Source organism: Triticum dicoccoides, chromosome 1A (genome assembly GCF_002162155.2).
Source record: "Triticum dicoccoides isolate Atlit2015 ecotype Zavitan chromosome 1A, WEW_v2.0, whole genome shotgun sequence".
Classification (NCBI taxonomy): domain Eukaryota; kingdom Viridiplantae; phylum Streptophyta; class Magnoliopsida; order Poales; family Poaceae; genus Triticum; species Triticum dicoccoides.
Genome location: NC_041380.1, coordinates 607,947,913 through 607,964,691, shown reverse-complemented (window position 1 = coordinate 607,964,691; position 16,779 = coordinate 607,947,913). Strand labels below are relative to the sequence as shown.

The 16,779-nt window shown below is 49.8% G+C and overlaps 1 protein-coding gene across 1 annotated transcript; it reads left to right on the top strand.

Annotated features, from left to right (window-relative positions):
- Nucleotides 1-3,396: 3,396 nt before the first annotated feature.
- LOC119295429 (leucine-rich repeat receptor-like serine/threonine-protein kinase BAM3) lies at nt 3,397-8,404 on the top strand. Its single transcript, XM_037573849.1, has 2 exons — nt 3,397-6,299; nt 7,530-8,404. Exons 1-2 carry the CDS (start codon nt 3,563-3,565, stop codon nt 7,991-7,993), a joined length of 3,201 nt encoding a protein of 1,066 aa, XP_037429746.1. The 5' UTR covers nt 3,397-3,562; the 3' UTR covers nt 7,994-8,404.
- Nucleotides 8,405-16,779: the final 8,375 nt, after the last annotated feature.

The following is a 16,779-nucleotide window of genomic DNA, read 5'->3' as shown; positions in this document are numbered from 1 at the left end:
TATTTTTATAGAAGGAAGCAAAGTATATACAAGAGACCGACAAACAATGCGAACATTAGTCGCCAGCACACCCACACCGAAAAAACCAAAAGCTAACTCCTCACGAATCTATCTAGGCCACCCACACCAAACCTAGCGCTCGACCAATCCCGAATGTCGCCGAGAATCGCCATTGCGAGCTCTCTCGGGCCCACCACCTGCTCCGGCCGATTGAAGACGTGCGCGTTTCTTTGCTTCCAAATGGCCCACAACGCTCCAATGACCAGCGAGTCGAAGCCTCGCTTCACTTTTCCATGGAATCCTCTCCTGGTCTTGAGTGTCCCGGAAGTCATTTTGGCATTTTTAGGACGTAGCCCATCAAATGCAACCTTGCTGTCATCACTGGAGCTTGCTGCCGCCGCCGTTTAAGCCCCGAGCACGTCGGTGTCGTAGGCTATCCCGTCGCCAGTTGCCCGCCCGGATCACGACCTGACCAGCCACCATCGCTGCGCTAGGGTTCGTCACTTGCGCGTGCGTGTGGGTTGGCGCTCAATGGAATCAACGAGCTCGACCGCTTCCTGTTTGTGCCAGCAGGCCCAACTCGTACGTTCTTGTGTTTGCCGGCCCAACTTGTGTGTGTGGCGTGCCTGTGTGCCAGCGGCCTTTTTCTCGCTGCACTAGAATGAGGGAACGAGACAATCGACAATACATGCGTATGTATACATTTGTTTATGCCTAGAATCAAGGTATGGCGGCTGCCATATCTTGCCCACCGGGGGCCTCCGCTAGTGCACCATACCACATGGTAATCACAAATCCATTACAGCGCTGCTATACACACGACGCATGCACGGCCGATGCATGCACGATTCAGACGTGGCAGCACCAACAGCTAGCGTGCATGCAGGAGCACTGTTGGGGAAGGAGAATCGTGCAGGCGTCGTGCGTTGACTGTCGTGTGTGAAGCAATTCCGAATCCATTATAAGAAATCCGTAGGTGTAGCATTACTGGTATATTAGAGATAACCCGTGCGTTGCGGCGGTAATTGGACGTAGTTATTTCTGTACTCCCTCCGGTCCTTTTTAGTTCGCATATAAGATTTCTCTCAAGTCAAACCTCGTGAAGTTTGACCAATTTTATAGAAAAAATTAGAAACATTCACAATGTGAAATCATTATCATTAGATGCGCCGTGACTTAAATTTTTATATTGTATAACTTTAACATTGTAGATGTTGATATTTTTTAATATAAATATGGTCAAACTTTACGAAGTTTGACTTCAGATAATTCTTATATGCAGAGTAAAAAGGACTGGAGGGAGTAAGTTTTAGCAGCATGAAACTTTAGTATTTGGATTAGCAATATGGGAACAAAAACTAAAATACATATAATTTATTATACTTGACTATTATATAGTTGAAGAATATTTTATTGAATATGAGTAGCATGCATGTTGCATCTTAAGGTGGATTTTTTCCGTGCATGATTGCATGGTGAGTTGTCATAGTTGGGTGTTGGGTGAATTTGAAATTAATGGGGCACGCCTGGTGGCATGGTGACTTGGCATAATTGCATGTTAATAACTTAATATAATTGAGTTAGTGATGATGAACTATTTAGAAACACGATGGAGCTACGGACAACAAGTTGGGCGCGCGGACTAGATTGGCTAAGCTAGTGGAGGCCGAAAATGTTACCTTCTTGGGCTAAATTTACCGTCATTCCTAGTGTTTTTGTCATGGCCTGGACATGTCATTTTTCTTTTGCATGATAATATATGCCTTATTTATATCATAAGGATCATAGTACAATTCACGTACAGACGATCTGGCAAAACTAAAAAGATAGCAAAATGCTAGCCTTCGCATAAAGAAAGACCAGCCAAGAAGTAAAATTACAAATAATACTGAAAAATCCTCTGAGCTTGACACTGATGCCCATCACCTGTCTCTCGCACCACCACAACAGCCACCAAAGAAAAAAAATGACATATCACCTTAACACCTGAGCTCGACGCAGCTCCATCGCTGATATGCAGCTTTACGGACCTCCAAGGTGGCTCGTCAAAGACGAAACCATTACTGTTGAAGAATCATACTCGAGCAACACCCCGGACACATCATCGAACTCCAAATCTGCCACCCCCACACAACTAAGACGTCAAAGGAGAAAGCCTTACCTGCCATCCATGAACCACGAACGCAGCACACAATCCACCATATTCTAGTTGCCGCCGATGCAGAGCACAATTTGCATCCGCTCCCGGACTACCTCCCAAGCTCCGTGTCGGCGCTGGAGCAAACATCGTCGCAATGGCGAAGCTCGAGTACATAGGTCCACCATGAGCATGCCGCCGTCACGCCAACATTGTTTGAACAGACTGGTTTCCAAATCTATGCCTGGCCATAGGACCGGTCGCCTCATCGGAGTAGAATCTGGAGAATCTTTATTCAGCGCAGCCATTGCCGCCGCCGAAGCCACGATGATGCAACCTATAAACCTAAACTACAAGAGTCTAAAAACGATCCACATGCGTGGATCCGACGACCCCCCTCAGTATCGACGACCGAGGTCGCCGCCGAAGGGCAGCGGTGGCGAGTTGCACTTTCTTTCTTCAAAGGAAAGAAAAAAGTGAACCCCGTGTTTTCATTGCTAGCACAGTTTTGTTTGCGCATAGCTCCGCCACGATTCAGGTATATAAGATATGGAGAGTATTCGTTAAATAAAAATTAGAGGGAAAATAATGAACTACTTTTTAGAAAAGTCGTAAGCATTCCCTAGAAAAGATGTAAGATCTGGTGAGAAAAAGGGATCACACATCCCACATTTGTTAGCTTTTTTGCTCCTTAAAGTTGTGCCAATTTTTTGGGGCGCTGGAATTTCATCCAAGGAGTATGTTGACGTGACTAATTGCTTGCCAAAGTATATGTGTTTCAACCATGTTTACAAAAGAAATTATATATTTTTATAAAGAAAGAAGGAGTAGAAAACACTCGTAAAAAGCACATCCATCTTTTGTCAAAAAGAAAAAGAAAAGGTATGGCTAGGTCAAAGTCCACTGAGATTTAACCAAGTCTCAATCAAATGACATAACATGGTAGAGAGAAAAAGAAAATTTTACACAGATCTCAACATAAGATCTTACGGATATAGTATCGGCTTACACTTAACAGTTAAGTCTACCAAGACTTAGCAAAGGCTGAAAAAGAAAATTCGTTGTTGATTTTTGAGCAACTAACTAATTCTTGTAGCACGAAATCCAGTGCTGCTGCTGACCAAGACTGAGCTGAAACATTCCCAGAGCAGAGAGTGAGGGGGTGAGGACAGAGCACTCGATGGCTTTCGGTTGCTTTTGCTTTCGCCTCCAAAAGAAGAGAAAGCAACGTTGCACTGCATGAAAGCCCAAAGCCCAAACCCCATCGCCATTGCCATTTCCACAGCCACGGGGAAAGCAAAAGCATCCATCCATGGAGGCCTGAGCTGCCACCCAGTCGTCTTCATCATTACGCACACAACCTCCCGCTCCCTCCGAAGAGCAGAGCAGAGCAACCATCATTCCATCCATCCATCCATCCATCGCATGGCGGCATCCGTCCTCCCACTGCTGCCACTAGTGCTTGTCTTGCTCTGCCGCCTCGATCACCTCGCCGTCGCCACGGCCTCCACCCCCAACCCCGACCCCGACCCCGACTCCGACTGGACGCAGCAGCAGGCCGCCGCCCTGGTCGCCATCAAGGGCTCCTTCACCTCCTCGCCGCCGGCGCTGCACGCCTCCTGGACGCTCGCCAACCACGCCGCCCTGTGCCGCTCCTGGCCGGCCGTCGCCTGCGACGCCCGCGGCACCACCGTCGTCTCGCTCGACCTCTCCGCGCACAACCTCTCCGGCGCGCTCTCCCCGGCCGTCGCCAACCTCACCGGCCTCCGCTTCCTCTCCCTCTCCAACAACGCGCTCGCCGGCGACCTGCCCCCCGCCCTCGCCGCGCTAACGGACCTCCGCCATCTCAACCTCTCCAACAACCAGTTCAACGGCACCCTGCAGCGCCTCGACCTCTCCGCGATGCCCGCGCTCCAGGTGCTCGACCTCTACGACAACGACCTCGCCGGCCCGCTCCCGGACGCCAGTAAGCTGCCGGCCAGGGCGCTCGTGCACCTCGACCTCGGCGGCAACTTCTTCTCCGCCACCATCCCGCGCAGCTTCGGATCGCTGGAGGCCGTCCAGTTCCTCTCTGTAGCCGGCAACAGCCTCACCGGCGCCATCCCTCCCGAGCTCGGCAACCTCACCGCGCTCCGCCAGCTCTTCCTCGGCTACTTCAACCAGTTCGACGGCGGCATCCCCGCCGAGCTCGGCCGGCTATCCAGCCTCGTCCACCTCGACCTCGCCAGCTGCGGCCTGCAGGGCGCCATCCCGCCGTCGCTCGGCGCGCTCACCAGGCTCGACACGCTCTACCTCCAGACCAACCAGCTCAACGGCACCATCCCGCCGGAGCTCGGCAACCTCACCGCCCTCCGCTTCCTCGACGTCTCCAACAACGCGCTCACGGGCGAGGTCCCGCCGCAGCTCGCCGCGCTCCGGGAGCTCAGGCTCGTCAACATGTTCATCAACCGTTTCCGCGGCGGCGTCCCGGAGTTCCTCGGCGACCTGGAGCACCTCCAGGTGCTCAAGCTGTGGCAGAACAACTTCACGGGCTCCATCCCGGCGGCGCTCGGCCGAGCGGCGCCGCTCCAGGAGGTGGACCTGTCGACGAACCGGCTGACCGGGGAGGTGCCGCGGTGGCTGTGCGCGCGCGGCCAGCTCCAGATCCTCATCCTCCTCAACAACTTCCTCTTCGGCCCGGTGCCGGAGGGGCTCGGCGACTGCCTGACGCTCACGCGGGTGCGCATCAGCAACAACTACCTCACCGGCGAGCTCCCGCGCGGCTTCCTCTACCTGCCGGCGCTCACCACAGTCGAGCTGCAGAGCAACTACCTCACCGGCCATCTTCCAGAGGACGACGGCATCCCGGCCAAGGAGAGGAAGATGCTGTCGCTGCTGAACCTGTCGAGCAACAGGTTCAACGGCTCGCTGCCGTCGTCCATCGGCAGCTTCTCGTCGCTGCAGACGCTTCTCCTCAGCGGCAACCAGCTCGCCGGCGGGATCCCGCCGGAGGTCGGTCGGCTGAAGCGGCTGCTGAAGCTGGACCTGAGCGGCAACAACCTGACCGGCGAGGTGCCCGGCGAGATCGGCGAGTGCACGTCGCTGACGTTCCTGGACCTGAGCGTGAACCAGCTGACGGGCGCGATCCCGGGGGCGCGGCTGGCGGAGATCAAGGTGCTCAACTACCTGAACGTGTCGTGGAACAAGCTGGACGGCGGCGTCCCGGCGGAGATGGGCGGGATGAAGAGCCTGACCGCGGCCGACTTGTCCCACAACGACCTGTCGGGCGTGGTGCCGCAGAGCGGGCAGTTCGCCTACTTGAACGCGACGTCGTTCGCCGGCAACCCGCGGCTGTGCGGGACGACGATCGCGTCGTCCAACCCGTGCAACCTGACGTCCATGTCCGGGCCGCGGGTCTGGCCGGACGGCGGCGGCGACAAGCAGCCCGCGTCGACGTCTTCGGTGGGGCGGCTGAAGCTGGCGGCGGCGCTGGGGCTGCTGGCGTGCTCGGTGGCGTTCGCAGCAGCGGCGGTGGCGACGACACGGTCGGCGATGCAGCGGAGGCGGCGGCAGCGGGGCAGCGGCGGGTGGCGGATGACGGCGTTCCAGCAGAAGGTGTCGTTCGGGTGGTCGGACGTGGTGCAGTGCGTGAAGGAGAACCAGGTGGTGGGGCGGGGCGGGGCCGGCACGGTGTACCGCGGCACGATGCCCGGCGGGGAGGCGGTGGCGGTGAAGCGCATCGCGGCGGCTGGTGGGCCCGGGGACGACGGCGGGTTCTCGGCGGAGGTGCGGACGCTGGGGCGGATCCGGCACCGGCACATCGTGCGGCTGCTGGCCATCTGCTCGTCGGGCGACGGGAGGAGCAACCTGCTGGTGTACGAGTACATGGCTGAGGGGAGCCTGGGGGACGTGCTGCATGGGGAAGGTGGCGACGGGAACGTGATGGCGTGGGCGACGCGGCTGCGGGTGGCGACGGAGGCGGCGATGGGGCTGTGCTACCTGCACCACGACTGCTCGCCGGCGATCCTGCACCGGGACGTCAAGTCCAACAACATCCTGCTGGATGAAGGGATGGAGGCCCACGTGGCGGACTTCGGGCTGGCCAAGTACCTCCGGCATGGGCATGGCGCCGCGTCCGAGTGCATGTCCGCCATCGCCGGATCCTACGGCTACATCGCGCCAGGTACGTGCCACACGTTCTACTGCTACCACTGTTTGAATTTGAATGCTCACTTGTCGATCAAATTTGCATGGTGAAGGTGCCTCGATTCTACTGTAGTCTAGTCCTACGTTCGGTACGCGTCGTGTCCATGGGTGCTGCTGCGTCCAATGTACTTACTATGTTGGTCGAGTCCGTTGGGCATGCATGCAACACAAGCTTCTTCTTTTTTTTGAGGGGAAGGCATGCAACACAAGCTGGTGACGTGACGGTCACATAGATAGATTCATAGATAGATGCTGCCGAGTCTTTGTTTCTTTCTCTGTCTACTGTGACTCGGCTCTGTTGAGTTGGTCGAAATTCTTTTGATGCATCGCTTCATGGACCATGGACCATGGATGGATGGACCGTGGGATGAATGTTGGAGAGCGAGTGATGAAAGAAAGAAAGGAAGAAAGAAAGAGACAAGGAAAGAAAGATCTGATGATGACTAGACGTACCCCTTGCTGCCTCAAACGAAGAGCTCCTGCATCACAACCCACATGCATGCTTGCCAGTAGAATACTCTAGACTTATTAGCGAGCGAGGCGAGTACAACAAACACGTGCATGTGCATTACTACTTTACAAAGTTTATATCGCGTCTACTTATGCATGGTCGGCCAACGCAGGCATCATGCATGCGGATCGATCCTCATTTGACAATGACATGCATGCATGCATATCTCTCTCTAGTATCTCTCTATCTACAGCAGCTACTAGGAAATTACCAGCCAGCTCCGGCATCGATCATCCGGCCGGCCGGGTCTAGCTGCTTTACTCTTTTTTCTGTCATGCGTAGTTTACTTTAGACTTTAGTTAGGCTTTAGCTAGGACTACGTGCTCCTGCTAGTTACACTACGTAGTAGGAGTAGCACTTTTGCTCTGCTTTGTACTGCAAAGACTGATCGAACCTAGTAACAGTAGTAAAGTAAAGTACGTGGCATGACCGGCCCTCCCTTTGCTTTCCTTTATATCGAATCGACGACCGAGCTTTCCGTTGTTCAATTGCTTTCGAGGATCGAAACAATCCTAGAGAGATCCAGAGAGAAGAGAATGCACATGTATCCATGGTACCTACGAGTCCAGCTCTCCATCATCTAGTTTTTGTCCTTCCTCCGTGATCTTCCTTTGTCGATACGAATATACCACTCTACTGTGCATGTACACTGACACTGAGACTGACAATGCAACTCGTATGGCATGGCATTTGCAGAGTACGCCTACACGCTCAAGGTGGACGAGAAGAGCGACGTGTACAGCTTCGGCGTGGTCTTGCTGGAGCTCATCACGGGGCACCGGCCGGTGGGCCCGCACCTGGGCGAGGACGGCAGCCTGGACCTGGTGCAGTGGGTGCGCGCCCGGGTCGACCAAGGTGGCGGAGTGGAGGCGGTGCTGGACCCGCGGCTGGGCGGCGACGTGCCGGCGTGGGAGGCGGCGCAGGCGCTGTTCGTGGGGATGTTGTGCGTGCAGGAGCAGAGCGTGGAGCGCCCCACCATGCGGGAGGTCGTCCACATGCTCCAGCAGGCCAAGCTGCCGCCAACTCCGTCCCTGCACGACCTCCGAGGAGGCGCCATGCCTATGCATCCTTCTGCTGCTGCTGCTCGTGTCCGCGTCGTCCACCACGACGAGGAGGCTGCTGCCGGAGGAGGATCGGACAGTGAATGCGAAGGCCGATGAATGAACGAATGAATGTCGCAGGAGCTGTGATGGAGACGGGACGTCACCTCGCCGGTCGGCCTGGACCAGGACCAGCTCCGGCTCCGGCCATATGTACGTAACGTATTCATGCATGCACCTGTACCGTACGATGAGGATGCATGCATGCCAACGTGTCGGGTCGGTGTCGCCCGGCCCGGTCCTCGGTGCATGGCCCTCCTGTGTCGGCGCATGCATGACTGCGGCCTGCCGGCTGTGCATGGTCTGACCCTCGATAGATCCATAGGAAATGCAATCAAGGCATGCTTGTACGTCTGACCTGCGCAACACGTCAGTGAGTGAGAGATTGTCTCCTGCATGTATATGTAAGATACTTGTCGTGGATTTGTCACGGCAGATGTCCTTAGTGTCAGGACTTAGTCACGAGGCCAACGCATCTATGTGGTAGCTTGAGAGGGGTTGAGTGGGATGAGAGACGCAGGGCGGATCAACACACAAGACGAGGATTTAGACAGCTTCGGGCCCCGGGAAACATCATCCGGTAAAAACCCTACATGCTGTTTGAGGCTAGGTCTCATTATCATCACGAGGGAGTCGCTGTAAACCGGCTCTCCTCTTTGTGTCTAGCCCTAAGATTGTTTCTTCTTGCTTGTAGCTTGTCCCTCTTTGGGGAGCCCTGCCCCTCCTTATATATGTTGAAGGGGCGGGTTACATGTGGAGTCCTATTAGGATTAGGATTAGTCTCCCTTCTAATACAAACCGGATACAAGTCCGGATCTTCCTTGTAAAGTAAATATTCCTCACGCCTTTTCTGTTAAACCGGCCCACCATAGCATGATCCGGCCTTCCATAAACCGCCCGTTGGGCCACCGGGTCTTGTCGCTCCTCTGACCCGCCTACCGGGTTATCAATGAGTCGTGAACCGCCAGGTCCAAACGGGTCGCCGGTGAACCGTCAAGACTCGGCGGGTTCTTCAGATAAACCGCCAAGTCCGGCCGGGTTATACTTCCGGCCGGTTTACGCCGTGGGGTATATCCCCAACATTAGCCCCCATTTTAATTTGGACTTATCCATGTTAAACTGATCCTGTAAAACAAATACAAGAACAAATTTGACAGATTATGCTCCGGGTTGAGAATTCTTGTAAACCGGCATCTGATCATTCTGAAGTCCTTGTCATTTCCTTCTTCTAGAAAATCCGAGTCAATAGACTAGTTTCATAATTGATTTGCTTGTAGAATAAAGAATCCATTTGAACTGGCCTTCAATGCTCTGACTTGACAAAAAATATTAGTCTCTGAAATATTCAACTGATATCCAGCCGGCTTGAAGATGTAAAATTTGCCGGTTTATGATTACCACCACTGTCGGGTTATAAAACTGATAATTCCGAGTCATGATTGTTGCAGACACCGGTTCATGATTGTTAATGACGCCGGGTTGCAGCCACAGGGTCATAATGATTGGTGACGCCGGGTCAACCTAGTTTGCTCAATCAGAGAATTTGAAAATATTTGTTCGATAATAATATAATACCTGTAGCCCCCAAGTCTTTGAGCAGAACAAAGTGGTGGCTTAAGACTTTGCTTCGGTATAAATATTACCACTTTCAAAGAAATCCATGTTGTTCATCCCAGTGACTAGTAAAAACTGAATACTCCATACTATGTAGCCCCCAAGTGCCGGGTTGTCATGCTTGCAGCAACCTGGGACTTGTAATTGTCTTATACTCATAAAACTTCAACCAGTGTAGCCCTCAAGGGCCGGATCATTTATGCAATAATGAGCAGGGACTTTGTAAATATAATCATGTAGATTTGAGCAATGATGTGTAGCCCCCAAGGGCCGGCTCAGTAAGATAATATTGAGCTGGGACTTTAATATATACTTCAATGAAAATAACATCATATGATGTAACCCTCATCATGGGACTTGAATCCACGTCCACAAGGTTAAGAGCCTTGTGCTTTATCAACTGAGCAGTGGACTCTTCAATATAATGAATAAAAAGCTTTGTACCTTCAACTGTTGACAGGAGCAATTGGTAGCCCCCAAGGGCCGACTCATTATAATGTGATGAGTCGGGTCTTCAATAATATGAGCAGAAAATTATTTTGCATTAGCCCCCAAGTGTCATGGTGCATGCTTGCAGCGACATGAGACTTGCATATTTGATGTAATCTCAATTTAACTAATGTAGCCCCCAAGTGTCGGATTGTAAGCCTGCAACAACTCGGGACTATTCCTTCAATTGTAGAATAAACCATATCCATTAATAATATGATAGCCATTGCGCTAAAGCGACTTTGAAAACCTTGATCATAATACTGGTCATTGATAACCATAATAGACCCAATGATTTATAAGCGCATGATTCCAATGGCGCAATCCAAATATATACTGGCGACGTATAGTCCAAAGCCAGGCCGGTTTAATAAACTCCGGATAATTTCTCATCATGCTTTATTCAACCTGTCTCTGCATACAACAAGTTTAAAGTGTCCTGGCGGTTTACCGCCGGACGGGTCATAATGCCCAACATATAACCCAGGTTTATAACCAAGGCTGCACTTAAGAACAATCAAATATGAAATATATCATACCTGTGACATTGAATCACCTCGCTGGTTTACCAACTTTCTGTAGTAAGGGTGATAATCCCAATCTTGAGTACTGATAACTCCTTCCACATTGTGTCGGTTTATGATAAAACCGCACCGGGTTATGATAGACACCGGATTATCCATATATAATACTGGCGACATGTAGTCGAACCAGACCGGATTAATAATCGCCGGATTATAATTGGTCATGGACTGACAATTTGTAATTGAAAGTCAAGCCGGGTTAATGAACGTCGGTTTACTCCATAATAGGATGATAATAGAAAATCAAACCGGGCAGATGGCCCCCGGATTAGGACTTGACCGTGTTCCGTCAATTTGTAATTGATAGTTGAACCGGATTAAAACGTTGTCGGTTTAAAAAACGCAACAAAAATCAAATAACAGTTATGAAAAAAAAATATGGAAGCAAAGGCAATGATAAAAACCGTTTGCAAAAATATGCTATACTGAGCTGATCAGATGGTATTACCATGGTCGGACAGGATCAAGGCCCCCAATAGGAGTGACAATGATTCAAGTCAGCCAGGTCCCCAAAGGATTCGTGGCATATATGCCAGATCAAGAGGCGTGGCAATGGTTCGGGTTCGACCATGCCCCCAAGTGATTTTGTGGCCTTAGGCCGACCAAGAGGCGTGACTGGTTCAGACTTGACCATGTCCCCAAATGATCTTGTGGTTGTCGCCTATCAAAGGGTGTTCGTTGGTTCGGACACGACCAAGGCCCCCAGTGATATATAAAAAACAAATGTCAAGGGGTAAACCGGAGGCCGCTTTAAACAGAACCACTCCGTGTAACCTCACATGATGAGAAAGACAGAGACCCCGCTTTATGAAGCAGAAGCCCCCATGTGATCAATAATATGTTAGGCCAATAAAGCAGGATACCCATGTTTGAACCGCGCATCATGGCAGCAGGTTCTCTTTGGCACCTTTTTAACTTATTGCAAGAGATAAATCCTTCTTGAACCGGACATTAAACCAGATATTGAGAGCGTCAGAGCTTTGCAAGAGATAGTTTCCTCTTAAACCGGATTATAAACCGGAAGCACCACTGTGAGCCGGAAATTTTCTGATGGCCTTTTAAATTTTGCACTAATATGGCGGTTTAGGGTCCTGCATTAGATAATTTTGCAAGCCGGAGTAATTGCTCTTTTTAAAGAAAGCGATATCTAATATAAAAAATATAATGGATGGACTTCACCTGATATGTCAGGCCAGTTAATATCCACCGCGGGGTTATAAGCCAGCACAGACAAGAGGGTCGGCCGCGGCATTGTTGATGTTGTCCGGACTGCAGGGGCGGCGGTTTGTGTTCCGGTTCATCAGTGTGATACACAGATGCCGGTGTAAAACAGCTAGCGCGCACCATCCGCAGTAGGGCATCACTTTTATAGTGAGCACTTGTCCTGTATAAAAAGATATAGGCCAGAGTAATTGTTTCTTTGACGAAAATAATATTATGTTAATAAAATTGATTTAGACGGATATCACCTGATTTGTGCGGACGACTGATGATCCTTATATACTGCCCGCGGGTAACCTAGCAATGCTCAGGTACTAAGCAAATATCAACTTGTTTATTTAACAGGGGAGCATGCATTGTGAGAAATCTACTGCTTCTTCCCATCAGCTCCACCTATCTGATGCCTTGAAATTCAGAATGTTCCTCAATATATGCAGAATTGATAACTCTTTTATACTGCCTCCACTGCAGTATCAAATCCAAATGTCTTGTTTATCAGTAGCATGTTATTATCCACCGTGTTTTGAGAGACCAATAATCGGCACTTTCAATTTTCTCCTTTGTCATTTGGCATGTATAACATCAGCCCCATCATGAGCCCCACTTCATCAAGTGTCAAGAGCATGTCAAAAACTCCTGCCTGGATGCCGTTGATACTATCTGAAAATCTTTGCGCTGTTATGAGAAACTCCTAGGACGCTGCCACCGACAAGATTGATATCTCGGACATGCCTATTAAGCAGGTGCTTTCCGCTAAACGATCTTTAAAAAATCCTTCCATCCTTCACTTATTGATGTTTAACACGGCTTCGTGTTCAAAAATATACTGGTATACGTGAGCTTGCCCGGTACACCAATTGTTCCACCCAGCTGCAGAGCTGCTGTCTTCAAGGAATATTCACACCCGGTGCTGCTGAATAATTATTGACCATCGATCAGTAGCAGAATAACCATTTAGTGTGCTCAGCTTGCATCTACCACTAACCGAACCATGCACTTGTCAAATCTCTTGAGAATTGTACGAATAGCAATAATATCCATAGTCACCTAATTGACCAGTAGTTTTGCTTTCTTAAACCACGATCTGCCGATGTCATAATCACTGTTTGCAACTAATGTGCAAGGACTGCAGTCGTAGGCATCTGAAGATTTATTACTCCGTACTTGTTGTACACGACAGAGCACAAGGCGCACTAAAGCAGAACCGCGGCGTCCGCGGCCTCGACGACGGCGACCAGTGGCTTGGCGCGAAACCGATTGCGCACGGCTGAACCGGAGCCGGTGTAAACCAAGGCCACGTGGGCGAGGCAAGGGCGACGCGGAGGCGAAACGACAAGGCGGCGGCAATTCAACGGCAGCCGGCCATGTGGTGAACCGGCAGCAGGCACGCGACGTCTTGAAGGCGGATTAACACAGAAAACGGCGGAGGCGCTCCGGGTCAAGGCCACAGCTGGCAATCGGGCGGGTCAACCGAGGCGTCCGAGTCCGTGGGTAAATCGCTTTTATAGGAGTCCTTTGGAATTGATTTGGCCTCCACGCTCAAAGTAGTAGGATCAACCATTGACCTTTCGGGAGTTGTAGCTTAGGATTTCTCTACGTGGAGTAAAAATAACCTGGCCGGTTGGACCATTGACTGAATACATCGTAGCAATCCGGTATGGCCACCGATCCCGTAACGAAAAACTGCCGACAGCGTTGATTGACTGCCGCAACAGTTTGGCTTCAGCGGAAACATCCCTGCGATCTCGGCGAGTTACAACGCTTGAACTTATGCAGCCCTGATCTCCACTTGATCTTTGAATATTGAATAGGCCGCTTTGACTGTTCGTCAACGACATGAACTTCTGTGCCGGTTCTTCTTCATCCGACGAAATACTAAGCTTCTCGAAATACTAAGCTTCTCAAACCCTAGAAAAATCCCTCTAAGAACTCATCACCACCGTGCGCTCGCCCCACGGTGGGCGTCAACTGTCGTGGATTTGTCACGGCAGATGTCCTTAGTGTCAGGACTTAGTCGCGAGGCCAACGCATCTATGTGGTAGCTTGAGAGGGGTTGAGTGGGATGAGAGACGCAGGGCGGATCAACACACAAGACGAGGATTTAGACAGCTTCGGGCCCCGGGAAACATCATCCGGTAAAAACCCTACATGCTGTTTGAGGCTAGGTCTCATTATCATCACGAGGGAGTCGCTGTAAACCGGCTCTACTCTTTGTGTCTAGCCCTAAGATTGTTTCTTCTTGCTTGTAGCTTGTCCCTCTTTGGGGAGCCCTGCCCCTCCTTATATATGTTGAAGGGGCGGGTTACATGTGGAGTCCTATTAGGATTAGGACTAGTCTCCCTTCTAATACAAACCGGATACAAGTCCGGGTCTTCCTTGTAAAGTAAATATTCCTCACGCCTTTTCTCTTAAACCGGCCCACCATAGCATGATCCGGCCTTCCATAAACCGCCCGTTGGGCCACCGGGTCTTGACGCTCCTCTGACCCGCCTACCGGGTTACCAATGAGTCGTGAACCGCCAGGTCCAAACGGGTCGCCGATGAACCGTCAAGACTCAGCGGGTTCTTCAGATAAACCGCCAAGTCCAGCCGGGTTATACTTCCGGCCGGTTTACGCCGCGGGGTATATCCCAACAATACTCATATTAATATTGTTCCCTCCAGTCACTGATTTGTCTCGTGCACGCCTGCTGCTAGCTACAGTGCTCGACTGCCTCCATCGACGGATCGTTCGTTTGTTCGTCATTGGATGCATCTAATGCCGCCGTTGTGAATTGCTTCCTCCATTCCACAGTATAGAAGCGTCTTTAAAACTAGTGTAATGTTAAAAAAATGCTTTTATATTGTATTATAGGAGCGAGGGAGTAAACTAGAAACAAATCCACGACCACTTGTATCACGTACACGTAGAAAAGGGCAACCAAGACGAGAGCGAGGAGGATTGAAAGGTGATGATGATCGATGTGATGGAGACGGGACATCACCTTGGCTCATAGCCGGCCATATGCATGCCTACGTGTCGTGTCGGTGGTCGCCCTTCTTGCCTAGTTGCATATATATTCCTTGCTCTCACTCGCGGCCATGAAATTAGGCTAAGGGGGTGTTTTGTTTCCGGGGACTTTTTTTATGTAGGGGCTAGAAAAAGTTCCTCTTAGAGATTTTTTTACTAAACGGGAGGGACTTTTTAAATACTAAACTAGGCATTTGGGACTAAATGAAGAAGACTCGCAAGGAGAGTCTTTTTTGAGATTTGTTGAGATTTTTCCAACAATGCCCCTCCATGCATTCAATGGTCCGCCACCTGATGGTGTTGTTTGATTGTTATTTTCCTATATAATAGGGACAACATGGTCATTTAATAACCTTTAGAAAGGGACTAGGGACTTTTTAGTCTCTGGAAACAAATAGGGATAGACTTTTTAAGGACTAGAGACTTTTTAGTTGGGACTATACGATATGTGGATATGCACAGCATGGATGCTGGTGCTGCCGGCCGGAGTGCATGCGTGCATGGACACCCGACCAGCTGCACAGCAACAAACAACACAGAGCAGGGGCGACCGCCGGCCGGCCTACTGGGATCATTACAAAATGTATGCATGCATGGCATAGGGCATGTACGTACACCCCTGGCCTCCAATGCTCAGAGGCACCGTTGTATCCCTTAAGCCTTGTTCCCTTCCATCATTTGTACGTCTCGTGCGACCACGCGGCGCCTGCTGCTACACAGTACACTGTTTGATCGACGTACGTACAAGGTACAATTATGCTATGCTATGCATGGAGTACGTGCATTTATGTGTATGTTCATCTCGGTGCATTCTCCTTGCATCTCACGTCCAGCTTCTACGTGCTCATCAGCCGAGCCACTTAATTTTCGAGGTCCCAATACAAATTTAAAATGTGCCACAAATCATACATATGAACCTAACTAGGTGGCATGTACAGAAAATGCAAGGCATACGATCATCGGTATTGTCCACGGAGAAGGTGAGCGTTCGCCAGAATTTAGTTCGACATTTGAACTAACTCTGTGTACGTAGAATATCTTAATATGCAATTACATATGCGTACCGTCGATATGATTACATATGCGTACAGTTTATGAATATTTTTTGACATTCACTAACAAAAGATTCGTGATTACCTTTTCAAATTCATAAATGTTATCTTCAAAATTGCAAAGGTTTTTTCAACACAAACATGAAGGTTTTTTCAATTTCATGAACATTTTTTAATTTACAAACAATTTTAAATCCACAAAAGCTTTGCAAAATTCGTGAATACTTTTGAAAATTCATGAATATATTTAATATTTATAAACAGTTTTTAAATTTACAAACGTTATTTAATTTTTCAAATGCTTTTACATTCTGCGCATATGTTTATAAATTTTCCAATAAATAAAAATTCATCATTTTAATTTTTAAAAATAAAAGGCATTATAACAGAAAAATAAACAAAATACAAAGTGGTGTAAAAACCGAGTGGAATTTTTTTCCCAACGCAATACACACATAGCTCTACATGGCCGGTACCCTTTGCGTTTGTTCGCAATCCTAAGTATTTTGAAAAAAAACTTAGAAAATATTTTAATAAAAACTGACCCAAAAAAGTCGCCAGCGCAATACGCTAGCCCTACATTTTTTTGAAAAGGAGGATGACCCCCAGCCTCTACATCTGGGAGATGCATGCAGTCATTTTATTAATTATTCGTAAAGACCTTACAAAGTAGTACATCAATATGTCTGAATCCGCCATCTTGGCAACAGTCTAGTGCTGTTTGCTTGCTAGCCTGCATGCATGTTACACACAGGACATGAGCTCTCAAACTTAGTTATTATGATCGGTTGATTCAATTATGGTTTTATCTGTGTTATGGGGCCAGGGTGGTGCATGGGGGCGGTGGGTGGCGCCGCGGTGGCGTTCGGGGGACGG